Genomic DNA, 15,575 nt, shown 5'->3' on the forward strand with positions numbered 1-15,575 from the left:
ACTTTACAGACTTCCTATAAGCTCTAACCCGATCCCGCCTAGCTTAGCCTTCTAGCTTAGCTTAGTAAGATTATCGAGATATTTATATCTTAATAGCTTTATACGCCCTTAAGGATGTCTAACTAACGAAGCGTTTAGGGAATACCCGCCCCTAGCGAAGTAGGAACTACCCGGTCCGACCGAACCTAGCGAGCTAGTAACGGCACTATTAATGCGTTAGCTAATTAGATTAGTAACGACTCCCTTAAGGTTAGGAAACCTAAGTTCTATTATAGAGAACGCGACAAGTTCGACCTTTAGGTCGTCTAGTTAGATATGTACTTTATATTTAACCCTATAACGGATAACTTAAAACCTATCTTTATAACAACCTTCTTAAGAGGACGTACCTAATACTAGGTTAAACTATTCCTTCGAACCTACCTAGATAGTAACGAATAAGACGATAGCGAAGGAATGTTCGCTAGCTATAAGAGTCTTAAGGCTAAGATAAAGAGCGTATTTAGAATCTCTAACGAGATATCTACTACCGTTCGGATTATCTAATACTTAACTTAGAAGACCTCTACTACCGAATATACCGCTAAGTTCTAGGAGTATACCTAACTTACGGATTAGGACGACGAGGCCCTTTAGGTTATATACCGACGAGGACTAAAGGACTCTATTAAAGACGAACTTATACGTAATAGACGAGCTATTAACGATATAGAAGAATTAGTTAAGGTCTCGATCGATATCGACGATAAGCTCTACGAGAGAGCCCTAGAAAAGCGATACGACTCTAAACCCGCCGGAAAGGTAGGCTACCTTCCCTATAAGAATAATAGACCGAAGGGGAACAACTTCGTCTTATATAGGAATCGCTAGCTATAGGACGACTATAGTCTAAAACTAATAGAGCTCGACGCAACCTAGTAGGGTTGCCGATTTATAGGAAAAGGTAAAGAAAAGCCTAAGAATTTAGGAAGTATAACTTATTATATATATAGCAAGGAAGGCTATATTATAAGGAACTGCCGCGATAAGAATAAGGTGCATCGCGCATAGTTTAATATAATATAACGAAGGGACGACGTAGGTCGAGGAACTAAGAAAGAACCCTTAACGAGTAATAAACTAATTACACCCCCTAACGACGAAGGATTACCCGAATAGGAATCCCTTCTAAAGTTAGAAGACGAACTACGTCCGTCCTAAGAACGACCTTTAATACTTTAGCGTATCCGGAGACTCCTCGACGAGCGAGATAGTCTAGAAAACTAACTCTAAGAGGTCCTCGATACGTAATAAGGCCTCCGCGACGACTATTTTACTACCGGGAACATCGAGAGTCTTAGATAATATAATACTCTCGGCTAATACGCTATCTAGCTTAGCGAGTAAGGGAAGAACCTCGAGAATATCTATTAGAAACTACGATAGAAGCTATAAGGAAGAAAGGAAACTAGGCTTATCGGAATAATAGCTAGACGAGTTCTATATAATATTAGGAAGGAGTAGCGTAACGGACACGGAAGCCTTTACTAGCGATTCTATTACGACGACACCTATAATACTTATATGTCCTCTAAAAGGGACGTAGGGTTTTAGCCGTCCGCGCTACGCGGATCGGTATACCCGCGCCCTAAGGATAATAATAAGATAACCTAGCTCGATAAAGAAAGAGACGAACCCTATTCCGAGAATAAGGAAAACTATCCTCCCGYACTTAGCGACGAGGACGAATWRRACGAGTTAGTAGAACGTTCCGAATTAGAAGAAACCTCCTCTAAATATAACGGAAATAAYRAYACCTYCGWTACCGACGAGGAATCCGATCTAGAAGTGCTTTACTTTACCGTAGACGCACCCTTACTAATAATAAAGATAGTTAAATATATAGCGACGAACTTCGAGAATATCTTCCCGCTCGTTAAGGGAAGACGCTACCTTAACTCTATTAAGTTAGACGCTATATTTATTAGCATTCGCGCTATATTCTAGATATATCGACGTATTAAAGTTAACTACGACTTTAGCACGTTAGTTATAGAAAGGATTCTAATTAGGAGTATTATCTTACTATATAGGTATATTACCCCTAACGACTAAGTAGTTAGTAAGGAGATAAGATAGGCCGTTCGCGACCTCGGAGAAAGATATCGGTTAGTATAGCGATATTAGTTAGAATTTGCCTATAACGATATAGCGAGAGAATAACAACTCGCTATAATAGCAAAAGACACGGAACGAAAGATCTACGTATAGCTAGCTAAAGAAGCTAGCAAAACCTAGTCGGGAAAAGGATCGGCTCTTAGGGAATAAGCGTCCCTAGAGAGTACTATAACACCGAAAAAGCTTAAGCATTAATAATAGTCTTCCGAACATAGATTATCGTTAATAGTTATCGGCTATAAGCTATAATAGATTCCGGAGCGAGCGGGAACTTTGCCTCCGAATTATTTATTATGCGATATAGGATCGCTACCTAGCGTAAGAAGATAGGGTATAAATTAATCGCGGTCGACGGATTATTCTTACCTAGCGTAGAGCGAGAGACGATACCGCTACTACTTGCTATCTAACGGCACTATAAGGAAATTGTCTTAGATATTACTAATATAGCTAGTTATAATATCGTTCTAGGTATACCTTAATTAAGAAAGTATAACCTAGTTATCGACTAAAGAAGAGGAGTACTTATATTCGAGTAATGCGACTACGTAGTCGACATTCTACCTACGCACCGGTAGCGTACGGTAGTAAATAAGACTAGGAGATAGCTAAACTATATATAGCTCTAGTCGGATAGGACCGGAAARCCGGATCTAGCTCGGATAGATATTCCTAAGGGTTAGGGAAGTTACTAGGTTACGAGTAGTAATAGAAGTTACGTACTATTTAACATCCCTAAAAAGTATTAGAAATAGAAGCGACTCTTTTAGGCAGAGGAAGGACTAGACGCCCTACCTAAATACTAACCCTAGGACTACCGAATTAATATTTAGCCCGGTAAAGAAGCCCTATAGGGACCTATATATTCGCTATCTACTAAGGAGCTATAAGCTCTAGACGAATAGCTAAAGGAGAAGTTAGCGAAAGGATAGATCTGTAAGTCTACTTCGTTAGTAGGATCTCCTATCCTCTTTATTCCTAAACTAAACGGGAAACTACAACTCGTTATAGACTACAGACGTCTTAATAAGGTTACTATTAAGAATAGATATCTATTACCTAATATCGAAGAGAGTTAAGATAGACTTATAGGAGCGGACTAGTTTACTAAGATCGATCTACGAGACGCCTTCTATACTATCCGTATAGCGAAAGGCGAGGAATATAAGACTATATTTAGGACGCGCTACGGACTATACGAGTTCCTCGTTATACTAATAGGATTAATAAATGCGCCGGCATCCTACTAGGATCTCGTTAACGAGACCCTCCGAGACTTACTCGACGTATATATTATCGCCTATATAGACGATATTCTCGTCTATACTAAAGGAGAACTCGGTAGCTATATTAAATAAGTCTAGGACGTCTTCTAGCGACTTATAAACGTTAAATTTAAGATAGTACCTAAGAAATACGAGTTCTATAAAAAGGAGGTTAAATTCCTTAGGTTTATTATTAGCATAAAAGGAATCCGCATCGACCCTAAAAAGACGGAGTTAATCTATAGCTAGCTACTACTTAAGAACGTTAAGGATATATAATCGTTCCTTAGACTAGCTAACTATAACCGGAAATTTATTAAGGACTACTCTAAGATCGCGAAACTACTTATAGAGCTTACGAAGAAAGATAATAAATAGACCTARACAACCTAATATTAGACGGCTTTCTAGAYACTAAAGGACYTATATRYATCTATACCGAYACTTTAGCTCTTCGAYATTACGAAGGAGGTAATTATCGAGACTAATACTTCCGATATAGTAATAGGAGCGTAYCTTATATAAGARCACGATAGAAGTAGGCACCTAGTAGCCTACTATTCTAGAAAGATAAYAYCYRTAGAAGAGAATTACGATATATATAATAAGGAACTTCTTAYRATTGTCGTAGTACTACTATACTAGAGAGTTTATACGGAAGGAGCACCTAAGCTTACGATTCTTTCTAATTATAAGAATCTAACTTACTTTACTAYRACGAAGTYRCTAACCCGAAGGYAGGCCCGCTAGTCGGAGCTRCTTAGTTAGTATAAGTTCGAAATCCGGTATACTCTAGGAAAGGATAAYRGTCGAGCCGACGTACTAAGCCGACGAAGTAACTATATAGACGGGAAGGAACCCGTACGATAACGAGTACTAAAGGCGAATCCTAACGGRAGCCTTAGTTTAGACTTAAAGGAATTTAAYTATATTATAYAAGTRCTATAGGATACYRAAGAAYAGTTCCCTATTAGYTAAGGMAAATACTAGGTCCCKAAGGACCGAGAAGAAGARTRCATYCGATAATAYTATAACTATCCGTAATACGGACACCTAGGAACGACTAAGACGGTAGAACTTATCTAGAGAAGTTTTAGCTTTCCGCAAATGCGCTAGCGCGTTCTTAAATACATTAAACGCTACGAACATTACTAACGAAATAAAGCTAAACGACACGCTAAGTATAGGTACATTTAGTTTAGGACACTACTAAAGCAACTCTAGGACGAAGTTACGATAGACTTTATAACTAAACTACCGATTTTAGAAGATCGAGCTACTAAGGTTAACTACGATATAATACTCGTTATAGTTAATCGACTTACTAAATATGCACATTTTATTTCTGCTAGTAAAACTTTTACTATAGAGTAGCTCGGACACCTTATTATAGATAGACTTATTCGATACTACGGATTCCCTAAGGTCTTTATTACTAATAGAGATAAGCTCTTTACCTCTAACTACTAGAAGATACTTATCGGAACCCTCGGAATTAAATATAAGCTATCGATAGTATACTACCCCGAGATAGATAGACAAACGGAGCGAATAAATTAGACACTAGAATAATACCTCCGGTACTACGTTAATTACGCATAAGATAACTAGGCCGCACTACTGCTAATAGCACAACTCGCGCTTAATAACTAGCAATCGGATACGACGAAAACTACGCTATTCTTTTTAAACTATAGTCGAAACCCGAACCTTTTCGGAGAACCTTTATTATACCCGTAGGCCGAACGGGCTATAATTGTATCTAAGGACCTTAAGAATCTCTATACGGAACTAGAAAATAGGATCCTAGATTCGTAAAAGACTATAGCTACGCCGCGAAACGCTAAACGAAAAATAGCACCTTAGCTAAAGAAGGGGGATAAGGTCTACCTCTTTATAAAAAACCTAAAGGTAAGAAGAAAGACTAAGAAATTAGATTAAGTTAAGGTCGGGCTATTTTTAATTAACGAACTACGAGGACTACTTAACTACCGCCTTAAACTAACGCCTAACGTAAAGATCTACCTAACGTTTTATATCTTATTATTAGAACCCGTAGACGCCGATACTCCGTACTAAACTACGTTTTACTTCTAGCTAGAAGAATAAGATACCTAGGAAGTCGAGAAGATCCTAGAATAACGAGGTTAGGAATATTTAGTTAAATAGAAAGGATTCGACAATTCTAAAAATACCTAGTATTATAAGAAAGACCTTAAGAGCTACCGCTAGCTTCTTAAATAGTTCTATTAGATAAGCTAGAAGTCTCCTAGAAAGGATCCGAAATACTTCTAATAACCGCCTAATTCTTAGAAGTTAGCTTAAGAACGTCGGAGAAGGTAAAGGGATTCTCTAAAACTTCTATATCCGACTCGATCTCGAAGGACAGGAAACGAGCCTCGACGGGCTTAGCCTCCTCTAACTTATTTAACTCCTTTACGATAGTATCGTCGGTACGACGCTCTATTAACTATAACTACTTTCGAAGACGCACCTTACGTATCTTTAACTTTATTTCCTCCTCTTCGATACGCTCGATATCGACACGGAGCTAGTCGCGTATATTACGCAGTTTTTCCTATTTAGGACGCGATACTTTTACGTCGTAGTCCTTATAACCTTTCCGAATATACTCGGAATACTTCCTAGACCTAGGGCCTACGATATACTTCTTCCTTAGACCTACGAGCGATTTCTTAGCCTTACGATAGTTTAAATAGGGCGCTATTTCGAATCTAGAAGCTTCGGTTTCTTCGATAAGACGAGTCCGACGTTTATAGAAGGAAGAGGACATATTTACAAATTTACGAGAAGGAAGGTTATTATAGTTAAGTAAGCTCTAGGACGGAGCTAGACTAGAAGGGGGATAGTATTACGGAATAATCCCGTAGGGACTCCCCGTAGTAATAATCCTATATAAGAAAGGCCGCTAGGGATAAATAAGATAGGGAAGGCCGTAGGACTAGTAATCTTATATAGATACGCGATATTAGGATAGAGTAGGTAGGATAGGATCGCTAGGAGCGCGACTAGGTTAGGTAATCTAGATACTAAGCCGAGCGCTCCTCCTAGTACTACTTAGACTAACTAGACGCCCTACCTAAGCGCTTAGAGCGCTCGCGCTCGGATTGCTTAGATAGCTTACCTTTATAGTTAGTATATATAGAAGCGATATAATCCCCTATAGAGCATACCGCGTATAACTTACTATTTTATCTTACTTATTAGAATAGAATATCCTACTTTACTTTACTTTACAGACTTCCTATAAGCTCTAACCCGATCCCGCCTAGCTTAGCCTTCTAGCTTAGCTTAGTAAGATTATCGAGATATTTATATCTTAATACCTAGCTCTATCCGCCGGTACTTAGTAGGAGTCCGTCGAATTCTAGCTAGTAATCGTACTATAGTTAGCTAAAGGAGTATCTAAGACTCGTAAGCTATTCTAGGGCCTTTACTCTCTCGTTACTATCCTTAAAGACTTTCTCGATCTACGCGAAGAAAGCGTCGGGATCCGTCGCTTTTACGGCTAGCCCCGCTTTCTAAAAGTAGTATATTCTCGCTCTCTCCCTAGTAGAGAGGGTATCGTAAATAGAGTTCTAGTAGTAGTCCGCGGAGAGCGTTAGCTTAAGGCCGGAACGTACTCGATAGGAGCTTTTTAGCTTAAGAAGGTAATTCCTAAAAGTATCGGCTTTACTATCCTAGGTTAGTAGTCTCTAGTCCTTTAGTCCTAACGGTTCCCGTACGGAACCCGCTTAAGTTAGCGCTAATACCGCTTCTATAAGGTTCCGTATTATTATACTTATAAGAATATCGTCATTAGATAAGCGTTCGGATTCTACGCGTTCTAGCGCGGCGCGCGTAGCGCTTATCTCGGCTTCTATAGCCTATTACTTAAGGTATATCTATTCTATAGCTCTACGTAGCTTCGTAGTAGGTTCTACGGATACTTCCCGTCCTAAACTCTCGTTATCCGAGAAGTTCCTTCTAGTATTCTAATCCGAAGGAGTAGTTATTATAAGGCGATCGAACTTAATATTACGGGCGAGTAACGTATATATAGGAGCTTAGATAAGGTTTTAATTAAATAAGTTCGATAGAGAAGAGAACTATTCTCCGCGGATTCCGACGTAAAGTACGCGGATGCTAAGCGTTCTATATAGGCTACGCCTATACTTTAGCCTTAGGGCTTCGCCTATTATACGCTTATGTATTAGGTTCTTTAGGAGCTTGTTTATACGGCGAGAGTTATACTATTCGAGGCTATATAAGTATAGCCCTTTATACTATCTACGTACTAGTTTAATTAAAACCGGCTTATTATTACCGTCTAGTTAGATTACCGCTAAAAAGGTAACCTTATACGGCTTAAGTAACTAACCGAACGACTTCTTATTCCGCGTACCTATATCGTCCTTATCTACTTAATACGTAGAGTAGCGCTTCTTAATATATTAGTAGTAGAGCTTTTACGTATAATTAGTATCCGTAGGCTCTACCGTCCGTATATAGTTCTATACGTTGCTAAGTAGCTTCTAAGCTAGTTTGAAATCCTCCGGTATAAGGACGATCTCGCTATCTAGACGAAAGTACCTATCTCGAAGGAGGGCAATATCGGATATTATTATACGTAGGTTTAATGCAAATCTTAGCACGGATTGTATTTGTTTGGAAAGATTTGTTTTAGTGTACGGACCACTACAAACAGTCGAGATCGGCAATTTCGGATAATACCCGAGTTGTTCTACATCCGGTTAGACGTTGGTGGAATACAGACCACCGCTTTCCGATCCGGTCACAAGCTTCAATCGCAAACATCAACACAATGGTCAAAGCATTATCATTCAAAGGCGATAAGAAGCCTCCGAAAAAGAGAAAGCGGACCCAAGAGGAGAACAACGATGAAGATGCATCGGCATCGAAACAGTTCAAAACAGCCGACACCGCACCCGAGGATGACGAGAACTGGGTATCAGCAGATACCGTAGACGACATTGCAGGACCAGTCGTCTTGGTCCTGGCATCTGATCCCCCATCATGTGCTGCAGTAGATCAATTGGGTAAAGTCTTCACCAGCAAGATTGAGAATATGGTGGAAAATGAGCCCTCTTCGGCAGAGCCGCATGATGTGCGACAGGTATGGATCTCGCAGAGGATCGTGGGTACGGAGAATAGTTTCACGTTCAAGGGACATCATGGAAGGTCAGTCGATTGTCACTGTTCGAAAGAATAAGGCATGTACTGATATGCGATCACAAGATACCTAGGATGCGACCAGTACGGCTACCTCTCATCAACACGTGAAGCCGTCTCGCCCGAGGAGACATTCAAATGTTCCCCATCGGAAGCCAGACCAGGACAGTTTGACATTCAAACCATGCGCTCGAAGTACCTGGCCGTAGATGATGACAAAAGCCCGGCGGAACTTCGTGGAGATGCAGAGGAACCTGGCGATACGACGGCGATGAGAATACGAATGCAGGCACGCTTCAAACCGAAGCATAAAGTGGATAAAGCGGAGAAAGTACGCGCCAAGATCAGCAGGAAAGAGTTGGAAGATGAAGTTGGGAGAAGGCTGGAAGACGATGAGGTCAAGAAATTGAAAAAGGCGCGGAGAGAAGGAAATTACCACGAGGCGATGCTGGATGTAAAAGTCAAGGGCAAACACGATAAGTTCGCATGAGGAACGGTTACAACGCTACCACATATGGAATTCTGATGTCCCGATTATCCTCCTTGAATTATCCTTAGGCTCTCGGCTGGTTATCCCAGGAACTGTTCTGACCAATTCACAATGCACGACCTTTGGTATCATCTTCAACGACGCTTTCTAAGGGAGCAGACTTGGCCTCTGTCGATGATTCTACGGCACGCGGATCACTGGGCCTGTACCTCTGGTCATCAACACGAGGATTCTGCTGAAAACGGTTCTTGGTCTGTACTCCAAGACGCTGCTTTGCTGGTGGTGTTGGGGTCGTCGGGCCATCCTCTGATTGTGTTTCCTTGAGGCTAGTCAGTCTTTCAGGCATCTTTTCGATATCGAGGTTATGATGCTCATCGAAGGCTGGACATACATGTGATTCTGGACTGCGACGCGAGTCCACTGGTGCTGTGTCTTGAGGTCTATTCTTCGGAACAAGCAGTACAGTTGACGAATCGGTTGCACTCGGACTCTGATTTTCACGTTGCTGCTGCTGCTGCTGGTGTGCTGCGGAGAGGCTTCGTGGGTCCGAACTTCTGGAGGGTCTTGTCGGGGGCTGGTAGCGAGGACGAAAGGGCATTTCGAATGTGGGATTCCTGGCGGCATATCCTTCTGGTGACACTTCTTTTCTGGAACACGACATGCACATACAAATGTCGGTTAAGATATTCCCGAAGGATGGCATGTCTGGCTCTTGTGGTGACTTTGCTTGTATGAAGGGCGAGGTTCATGCCTCCTTATTTCTGACTTATACAGTCGGACTTTCATTTTGATGGTTGTATGGAACAATCTAGCAGATTGAGAAGTTTGCCTCTTTTGATAGTGGATACAGAAAGTATGGGGTACAACCAGAGACTTCTCTCTGTCGAAAGAAAACGCTAGTGCCTGCTGTTGAAGGGGTAGACTTATATTCTGTGCAAGTATGTATGTATGCGCCTCGATGGACTGAATCTGATCTACTCGAATCGTTCTTGTCTTTGGTGATGCATTGCTAGTCGAGAACGCATCGTGGTACTCTTGCGTCGCCATACCGTGGTGAGAGCTGAATTGGGCGCGATCAGCTTGCCATCAATGATACAGCAGGTCGAGATATAATTTACAGAAACTGGACAGCTCCTGTCGTCTTGTATCTTTGTCGCAAACACGTCTCATCCGGGTGTGACATAAGGTACTGAATCTCGGTGGACCCAGGGTTTGTGCTGTCAACATCGTGGATCAACCACTGGCGTTGATCCACCGAGAGGGCCTGGATGGCTGCAATAGCCAGTTGCTGTGTTATTGGCTGCTGCAGCGTGAAATGCTTCGGCATTGTCTGGAAGATTCGTGCCGGTTCTGCGACGTGTGTGGGCAAGGGGTTAGCAAAGCGCACCAGGGCGTTCACGACTTTCTCATTGTACTGCAGTGCCTGGTGCGTACAGAAGAAGTTCTCGCCTGGGTTCGCTGCTGTCAACTTAGCGGTAACTTAATCCGATCTCTCACTTGCATCGGGGCATAATGTAAAAGCTGGCCGGGGATGTGTGCATCCATCGGTCTACCGCCGGGGTATGCAGAGAACACAGTCGGGTTGTATACCCGAGGAGAGACCTTTGGCGGGTGAGGGCCACCAGGCTGAACCGGATATTCGGTTGCCAATGCACGACAGAGTCCCGGAACATCCACAAAAGTCATGGAGAGCGAGAGGGCGGAGAGTTGGAAAGGACGGTTGTCTTAAATCTCTCCTCGCGTTTATTCCGTAGACAGCACATCTTGCAAATTTATAGGCTCGGTCGGATCCRGCGCTAGCTAAGGTACGGCGAAACGGTTAGCTTGAACATGTCTGATTTCCCGACGAATTCAAAGAGAGCGATTTGAAAAGGGCGGTTTTTCGCACTCTCACCTTGCGTGATGATGACAAAAGACAAGCTGATACATCATTTGCTCGGATCCGTCCGGCGCTAGCTAAAGTACAGAAAGGTGGATGGGCCTCTGGGTCCTTGAAGACCGGTCAACTTTTGAGAGAGCAAAAGGGCGGTCTTCGCCTCTTTTCTTGCGAGAGCGACAAGGGCGGTTTCCGCCTTCGTTTCTTGCGAGAGCGGATGTAGATCGCGGTCATCATCTTCATCTCACAAATCATTGCCATTGAGGAGTATGAGAGACGAATCGATGAGGAGACCAAGATTGGATGGCATTGAGAGGGACTGCAAGTCAAGTGGAGAGGTCATCCTCATACAGGCTTGGGGCCTCCAATACTATCTACCTATGCTACAGAGACCAGTCTCAATTATACAGCTTTGCGTTTTTGCAGTCTTTTTCTCGCTTTTCAACGGATGTATGATGATGATACAAGGAAGAAGCAGAATCCATCAAAGCAGCCGGGCCAACTCCACGCTAAAACCGTGTTCGAACATCTTCTCGTCGTTGTTATCCTCCTCCATCTCATCTCCTTCTTTACCACTCGGGGCTTGCTAAACCACCACCTCGCGATCAGCCCTCATCCCTTCCAATACAGCCTCCAGTCCGCCGGTCCTCAGCCTCTCCAACACCACCGACATGCCCTTCATGGCCTTCGGCTGACTTTTCTCCGTCCGCTGCAAACTGATCGTCTCAATGGCACTCCTCACCGCGCCGGAAGTCCAGGAAGAGAGGAAACCCTGCTTCACAGGCTGCTCATCCTCCCCACCAGCTCCAATCACAGAAGTTGCAGTAGCTTGCTGTCCCCACCTCTGGCGTCTCTTCCGAATCTGCTCTCCAATCCTGCTCTTCAACGTAACACTGATGTCCACATCGGTCCTCCCGTCTCCCGTCGCGGTAATCGTAGCACCTTCCGGCCGTGAATATCGATGTCGTTCAATCACACTCAAAACATTGTTCCAGTCCAGATTCCGACTATCAGTCTCCATCCATCCTTGTCGCACGTCCACCACACTCTTTTCCAGGATGAAGGATTGAGTGCTTCCGTCCTCACTGGCATTCGACAGACTACTTTTGGGCAAGAGTTTCAAGACGGCGGGCGGGAGGCGTGAGCGCTTGACGTGTAGACGCACGGTTGTCAGGCGTTGGGTGATGGGGTCATAGTGGCGATCGATGGTGTCGGTGGATGCGACATGACGAGAGTAAGGGTTGGGGTAGCGGAGGAAGTAGGCCAGGGCGGTTTCGCTGAAGTTGTAGTCGTAGGCGTACGATGTGCTGAAGAATTTCACCATTTTGAAGCAGATGGTGATGTGAGATGAGACATTCCCCTGGGATTGGGGAGGGTATCAAGTAGRGATGATCCTTTGATGGAAGTCGTTGATGGATGTTGATGGATGTGTTTCAGCTGGAGGGATGCGATACGATGCTTCTGACGATTGATGAGCGCACTCGGGTGCAGATGGACTTTGCACGCGACACGGAGATCGATCGTCGTTGACTGGTGGCAAGGGAATCCAAGTTTCTGCGGGGAAACACGTGACTTGTATGAAGTCAAGGATTCCATTGAATCTGGAATCTTCGGCTTTGTTTGGTGGGGTAGGAGAAGTTCGAGTCAGACGTCGTTTGGAGGGGAGCTCCATCAATATTTTGAAAGAGTCCGATACAGAAACATTCACAACACCAACACACCCACCCACACACTCATTTATTCAATCAATCTCAGTCATGGCCACGGAACAGACAATTGACCCTTACAATGTCTCGGGCGGAGTGGACGAACACGGCAACGCCAAAGCCATCGACTACGACCGTCTGATTGAGGAATTCGGCACCCAACGATTGACCCAAGACCATATCACTCGCTTTGAGAAAGTCACCGGCCGTAAAGCTCCCAAATTGATGCGACGAGGCCTCTTCTTCTCCCACCGCGACTTTGACAAGGCATTGGATTACTACGAGAAATATGGCACCTTTAWGCTCTACACCGGCCGGGGTCCATCCAGTGGCAGTGTGCATCTCGGTCACACCATTCCCTTTCTCATGACCAAGGAATTGCAGGAAATCTTTGATGTTCCGTTGGTGATAATGCTGACGGACGATGAGAAATATCTGCATGCCATGGACAAGAACAATGGGGTGAGAAAGGAAGGCTCTTCCCCCGAAGACTTCATGGCATACGCAGAGGAGAACATCAAGGACATCATCGCTCTGGGATTCGATGTGAAAAAGACCTTCATCTTCTCCGACTTCGACTACATGGGTGGCCACTTTTGGCGCAACACGATCGAATTCTCCGCCCTCATCAGCAACAACCAAGTCCGTGGTGCCTTTGGCTTCACCGGAGAGACCAACATTGGCAAGAACTTTTACGGCGCCGAGCAGTGTGTCGCCGCATTCCCCTCTTCATATCCCGAGTTGTTCGGTCTGGCAGATTACGTGCGTAAGAGAGGTCCCGAAGGAAGACGCCGCCACAAAGCCCTCTCCAAGATTCCCTGCCTCATTCCCTGCGCCATCGATCAGGAACCCTACTTTCGAATCCTCCGCGCAAACTCTGAACGCATGACGGATCCTCACCCCAAGACCTCGCTCATCCTGTCCAAGTTTCTGTCAGGACTGCAAGGCCCAACCAGCAAGATGAGTGCTTCAGACCCCAACTCCGCCATCTTCATGTCCGACACCCCAAACGAGATTAAGAAGAAGATCAACGCTTCCTTTTCCGGCGGCCGCGAAACCGTCGAGGAACAGCGGAAGTTGGGAGGCAATCCCGATGTGGACGTAGCATACGCCTACCTCTCCTACTTCCTCGAAGACGACGCCGAACTCTCCGACATTGAACAGAAATACCGCAGCGGAGAACTCCTCACCGGCGAGTTGAAGAAGCGCTGCATCGAAGAACTCCAGAAATTCGTAGCAGATTTCCAAACGCGCAGAGCACAAGTCACAGATGAAGTACTGAACAGCTTCATGGAGGATAGGAAATTGGAGTATGGAGGTAACCCGCACCCCACACATCCAGGAGAGGATCCCGCGAGTCAGGAATCTTCAGCAGCTCCCACATCCTCCACAGTCGCGGGAACGAAACTCTCGGATGGGAATGTGATTAGCAGTGGCAAGAGCGCGGAGAAGAAGGCTGCGAAATTGGCCAAGATTGCAGAGCAGAAGGCTGCCAAGGAAAAGGAGAGATTGGCCAAGGAGGCGGAGAAGCTTTCGCTGAAGGAGTAGTATACACGTGTTGAGGAGTAGCAAGCAAGCATCAAATGGAGATACCCAAAGACCAAATGCAGAGACGACTGATGAAGATCAACCTCACTTCCTTTCACATTACTCATCATCAATCATCATCATCATACAGGGTAGTACATTCTACAACTTGGAAACCTCCAACACAGCCTTTCCAAAATTTCTCCCCGCCAACATACCAATCAATCCCTCGGCAGCATTGTCCATGCCCTCGGTAACACTCATCTCGACCTTGAACTTGCCCTCTGAAATCCACTTTTGCACATTCTTCTGGTGCTCCGCCGAGTATTTCGGTCCCATGTTCGGATCCATGACCATGAACCCCTGCATCTTGATCCTCTTGGCCACAACTTGCATCAAATTGGTAACAGGATAGAGGTCCGAGGGAGGGAGGTTGTATTGAGAAATCATGCCGCAGGCGATAATACGGCCGTGGATTTTCATGGCGTTGATTGCTGCCTCGAGTTGTTCGCCGCCGACCTATCAATCCCGTTAGCAAATGATGAACTGGGACATGTTAGAGGGGGGAAGGCTCAGGAGAGAACTTACATTCTCATAGTAAATATCAATTCCCTCGGGCGCCAATCTCGCCAGAGCATCCGCTGCTTTTTCTTTCTTGTAGTTGAATCCCGCATCGAAACCCAATTCCTTGGTGATAAAGTCCAATTTCTTGTCGTCGCCTACACTGCCAATCACGGTCAAGCCCTCGTGTTTCGCGACTTGTCCGACAATCTGGCCCACCGCTCCCGAAGCGGCGGAGATGAAGATGGTTTCGCCCTTTTTGGGAGCTCCGATTTCGTAGAGGGAGCTGTAGGCCGTCAAACCTGGCATGCCCAATGCTCCGATGAAGATTTTGGGGTCGAGGTTGTAAGGGTTGGAGAGGACGTGGTAGCCGTTGTTCTTGAGCTCCTCGGCCGTGATGATGCTGTATTCTTCAATACGGTTGCGAGGGGCTACGAGGATATCGCCGGACTTGAAGGCTAGGTTGTCGGATTTGATGACGGAGACAATGGCGCCGTTGTCGATGGGTTTTCCCAGGGTGAAGGCTGGCATGTAGGATTTTGTTGCTGGATCACGCATGCGGCCGCGTTGGTAGGGGTCGAATGAACAGTAGTGGACTTTGGCGGTGATTCCGTTGGAAGGAGGTGCTTGCTCAAGGTCGAATTCGCTGCTTTCGACTTTGAGGTGCTTGCCGGCTTCTGGCCAGCCGGTGGGCACTTCGGCGAAGATGAGAGCTTTGGAGGCGACCATGTTGGAGATATTCTTTGGATATTCTTTCAACAGGAGGGAGGGGGATGGAGGGGTAGATTCTGATAGAAAGT

At 44.8% G+C, this 15,575-nt stretch overlaps 6 protein-coding genes; 2 read left to right on the forward strand and 4 right to left on the reverse strand.

Moving 5' to 3' along the window:
- Positions 1-8,247: 8,247 nt before the first annotated feature.
- Positions 8,248-9,105, forward strand: RCC_11220 (uncharacterized protein; the record flags this gene model as incomplete). XM_023776443.1 has 2 exons in its annotated part: positions 8,248-8,624; positions 8,682-9,105. 2 exons carry the CDS (start codon positions 8,248-8,250, stop codon positions 9,103-9,105), a joined length of 801 nt encoding a protein of 266 aa, XP_023632211.1.
- A 1,114-nt stretch (positions 9,106-10,219) lies between these two features.
- RCC_11221 (uncharacterized protein) lies at positions 10,220-10,432 on the reverse strand (the record flags this gene model as incomplete). Its single annotated transcript, XM_023776444.1, has 1 exon — positions 10,220-10,432. The coding sequence occupies one exon, from the start codon at positions 10,430-10,432 to the stop codon at positions 10,220-10,222; it is 213 nt and encodes a 70-aa protein (XP_023632212.1).
- A 137-nt stretch (positions 10,433-10,569) lies between these two features.
- RCC_11222 (uncharacterized protein) lies at positions 10,570-10,791 on the reverse strand (the record flags this gene model as incomplete). The annotated part of the gene is made up of 1 exon (XM_023776445.1): positions 10,570-10,791. One exon carries the CDS (start codon positions 10,789-10,791, stop codon positions 10,570-10,572), a length of 222 nt encoding a protein of 73 aa, XP_023632213.1.
- A 776-nt stretch (positions 10,792-11,567) lies between these two features.
- RCC_11223 (related to UPS1 Mitochondrial intermembrane space protein that regulates alternative processing and sorting of Mgm1p and other proteins) lies at positions 11,568-12,305 on the reverse strand (the record flags this gene model as incomplete). The annotated part of the gene is made up of 1 exon (XM_023776446.1): positions 11,568-12,305. One exon carries the CDS (start codon positions 12,303-12,305, stop codon positions 11,568-11,570), a length of 738 nt encoding a protein of 245 aa, XP_023632214.1.
- Positions 12,306-12,738: 433 nt separating this feature from the next.
- Positions 12,739-14,235, forward strand: RCC_11224 (related to cytoplasmic tryptophanyl-tRNA synthetase; the record flags this gene model as incomplete). Its single annotated transcript, XM_023776447.1, has 1 exon — positions 12,739-14,235. The coding sequence occupies one exon, from the start codon at positions 12,739-12,741 to the stop codon at positions 14,233-14,235; it is 1,497 nt and encodes a 498-aa protein (XP_023632215.1).
- A 141-nt stretch (positions 14,236-14,376) lies between these two features.
- Positions 14,377-15,504, reverse strand: RCC_11225 (probable reductase RED1; the record flags this gene model as incomplete). XM_023776448.1 has 2 exons in its annotated part: positions 14,377-14,733; positions 14,803-15,504. 2 exons carry the CDS (start codon positions 15,502-15,504, stop codon positions 14,377-14,379), a joined length of 1,059 nt encoding a protein of 352 aa, XP_023632216.1.
- Between the last annotated feature and the right edge of the window lie 71 nt (positions 15,505-15,575).

The sequence above is a fragment of the Ramularia collo-cygni genome (assembly GCF_900074925.1).
Source record: "Ramularia collo-cygni strain URUG2 genome assembly, contig: RCC_scaffold28, whole genome shotgun sequence".
NCBI classification, from domain to species: Eukaryota; Fungi; Ascomycota; class Dothideomycetes; order Mycosphaerellales; family Mycosphaerellaceae; genus Ramularia; species Ramularia collo-cygni.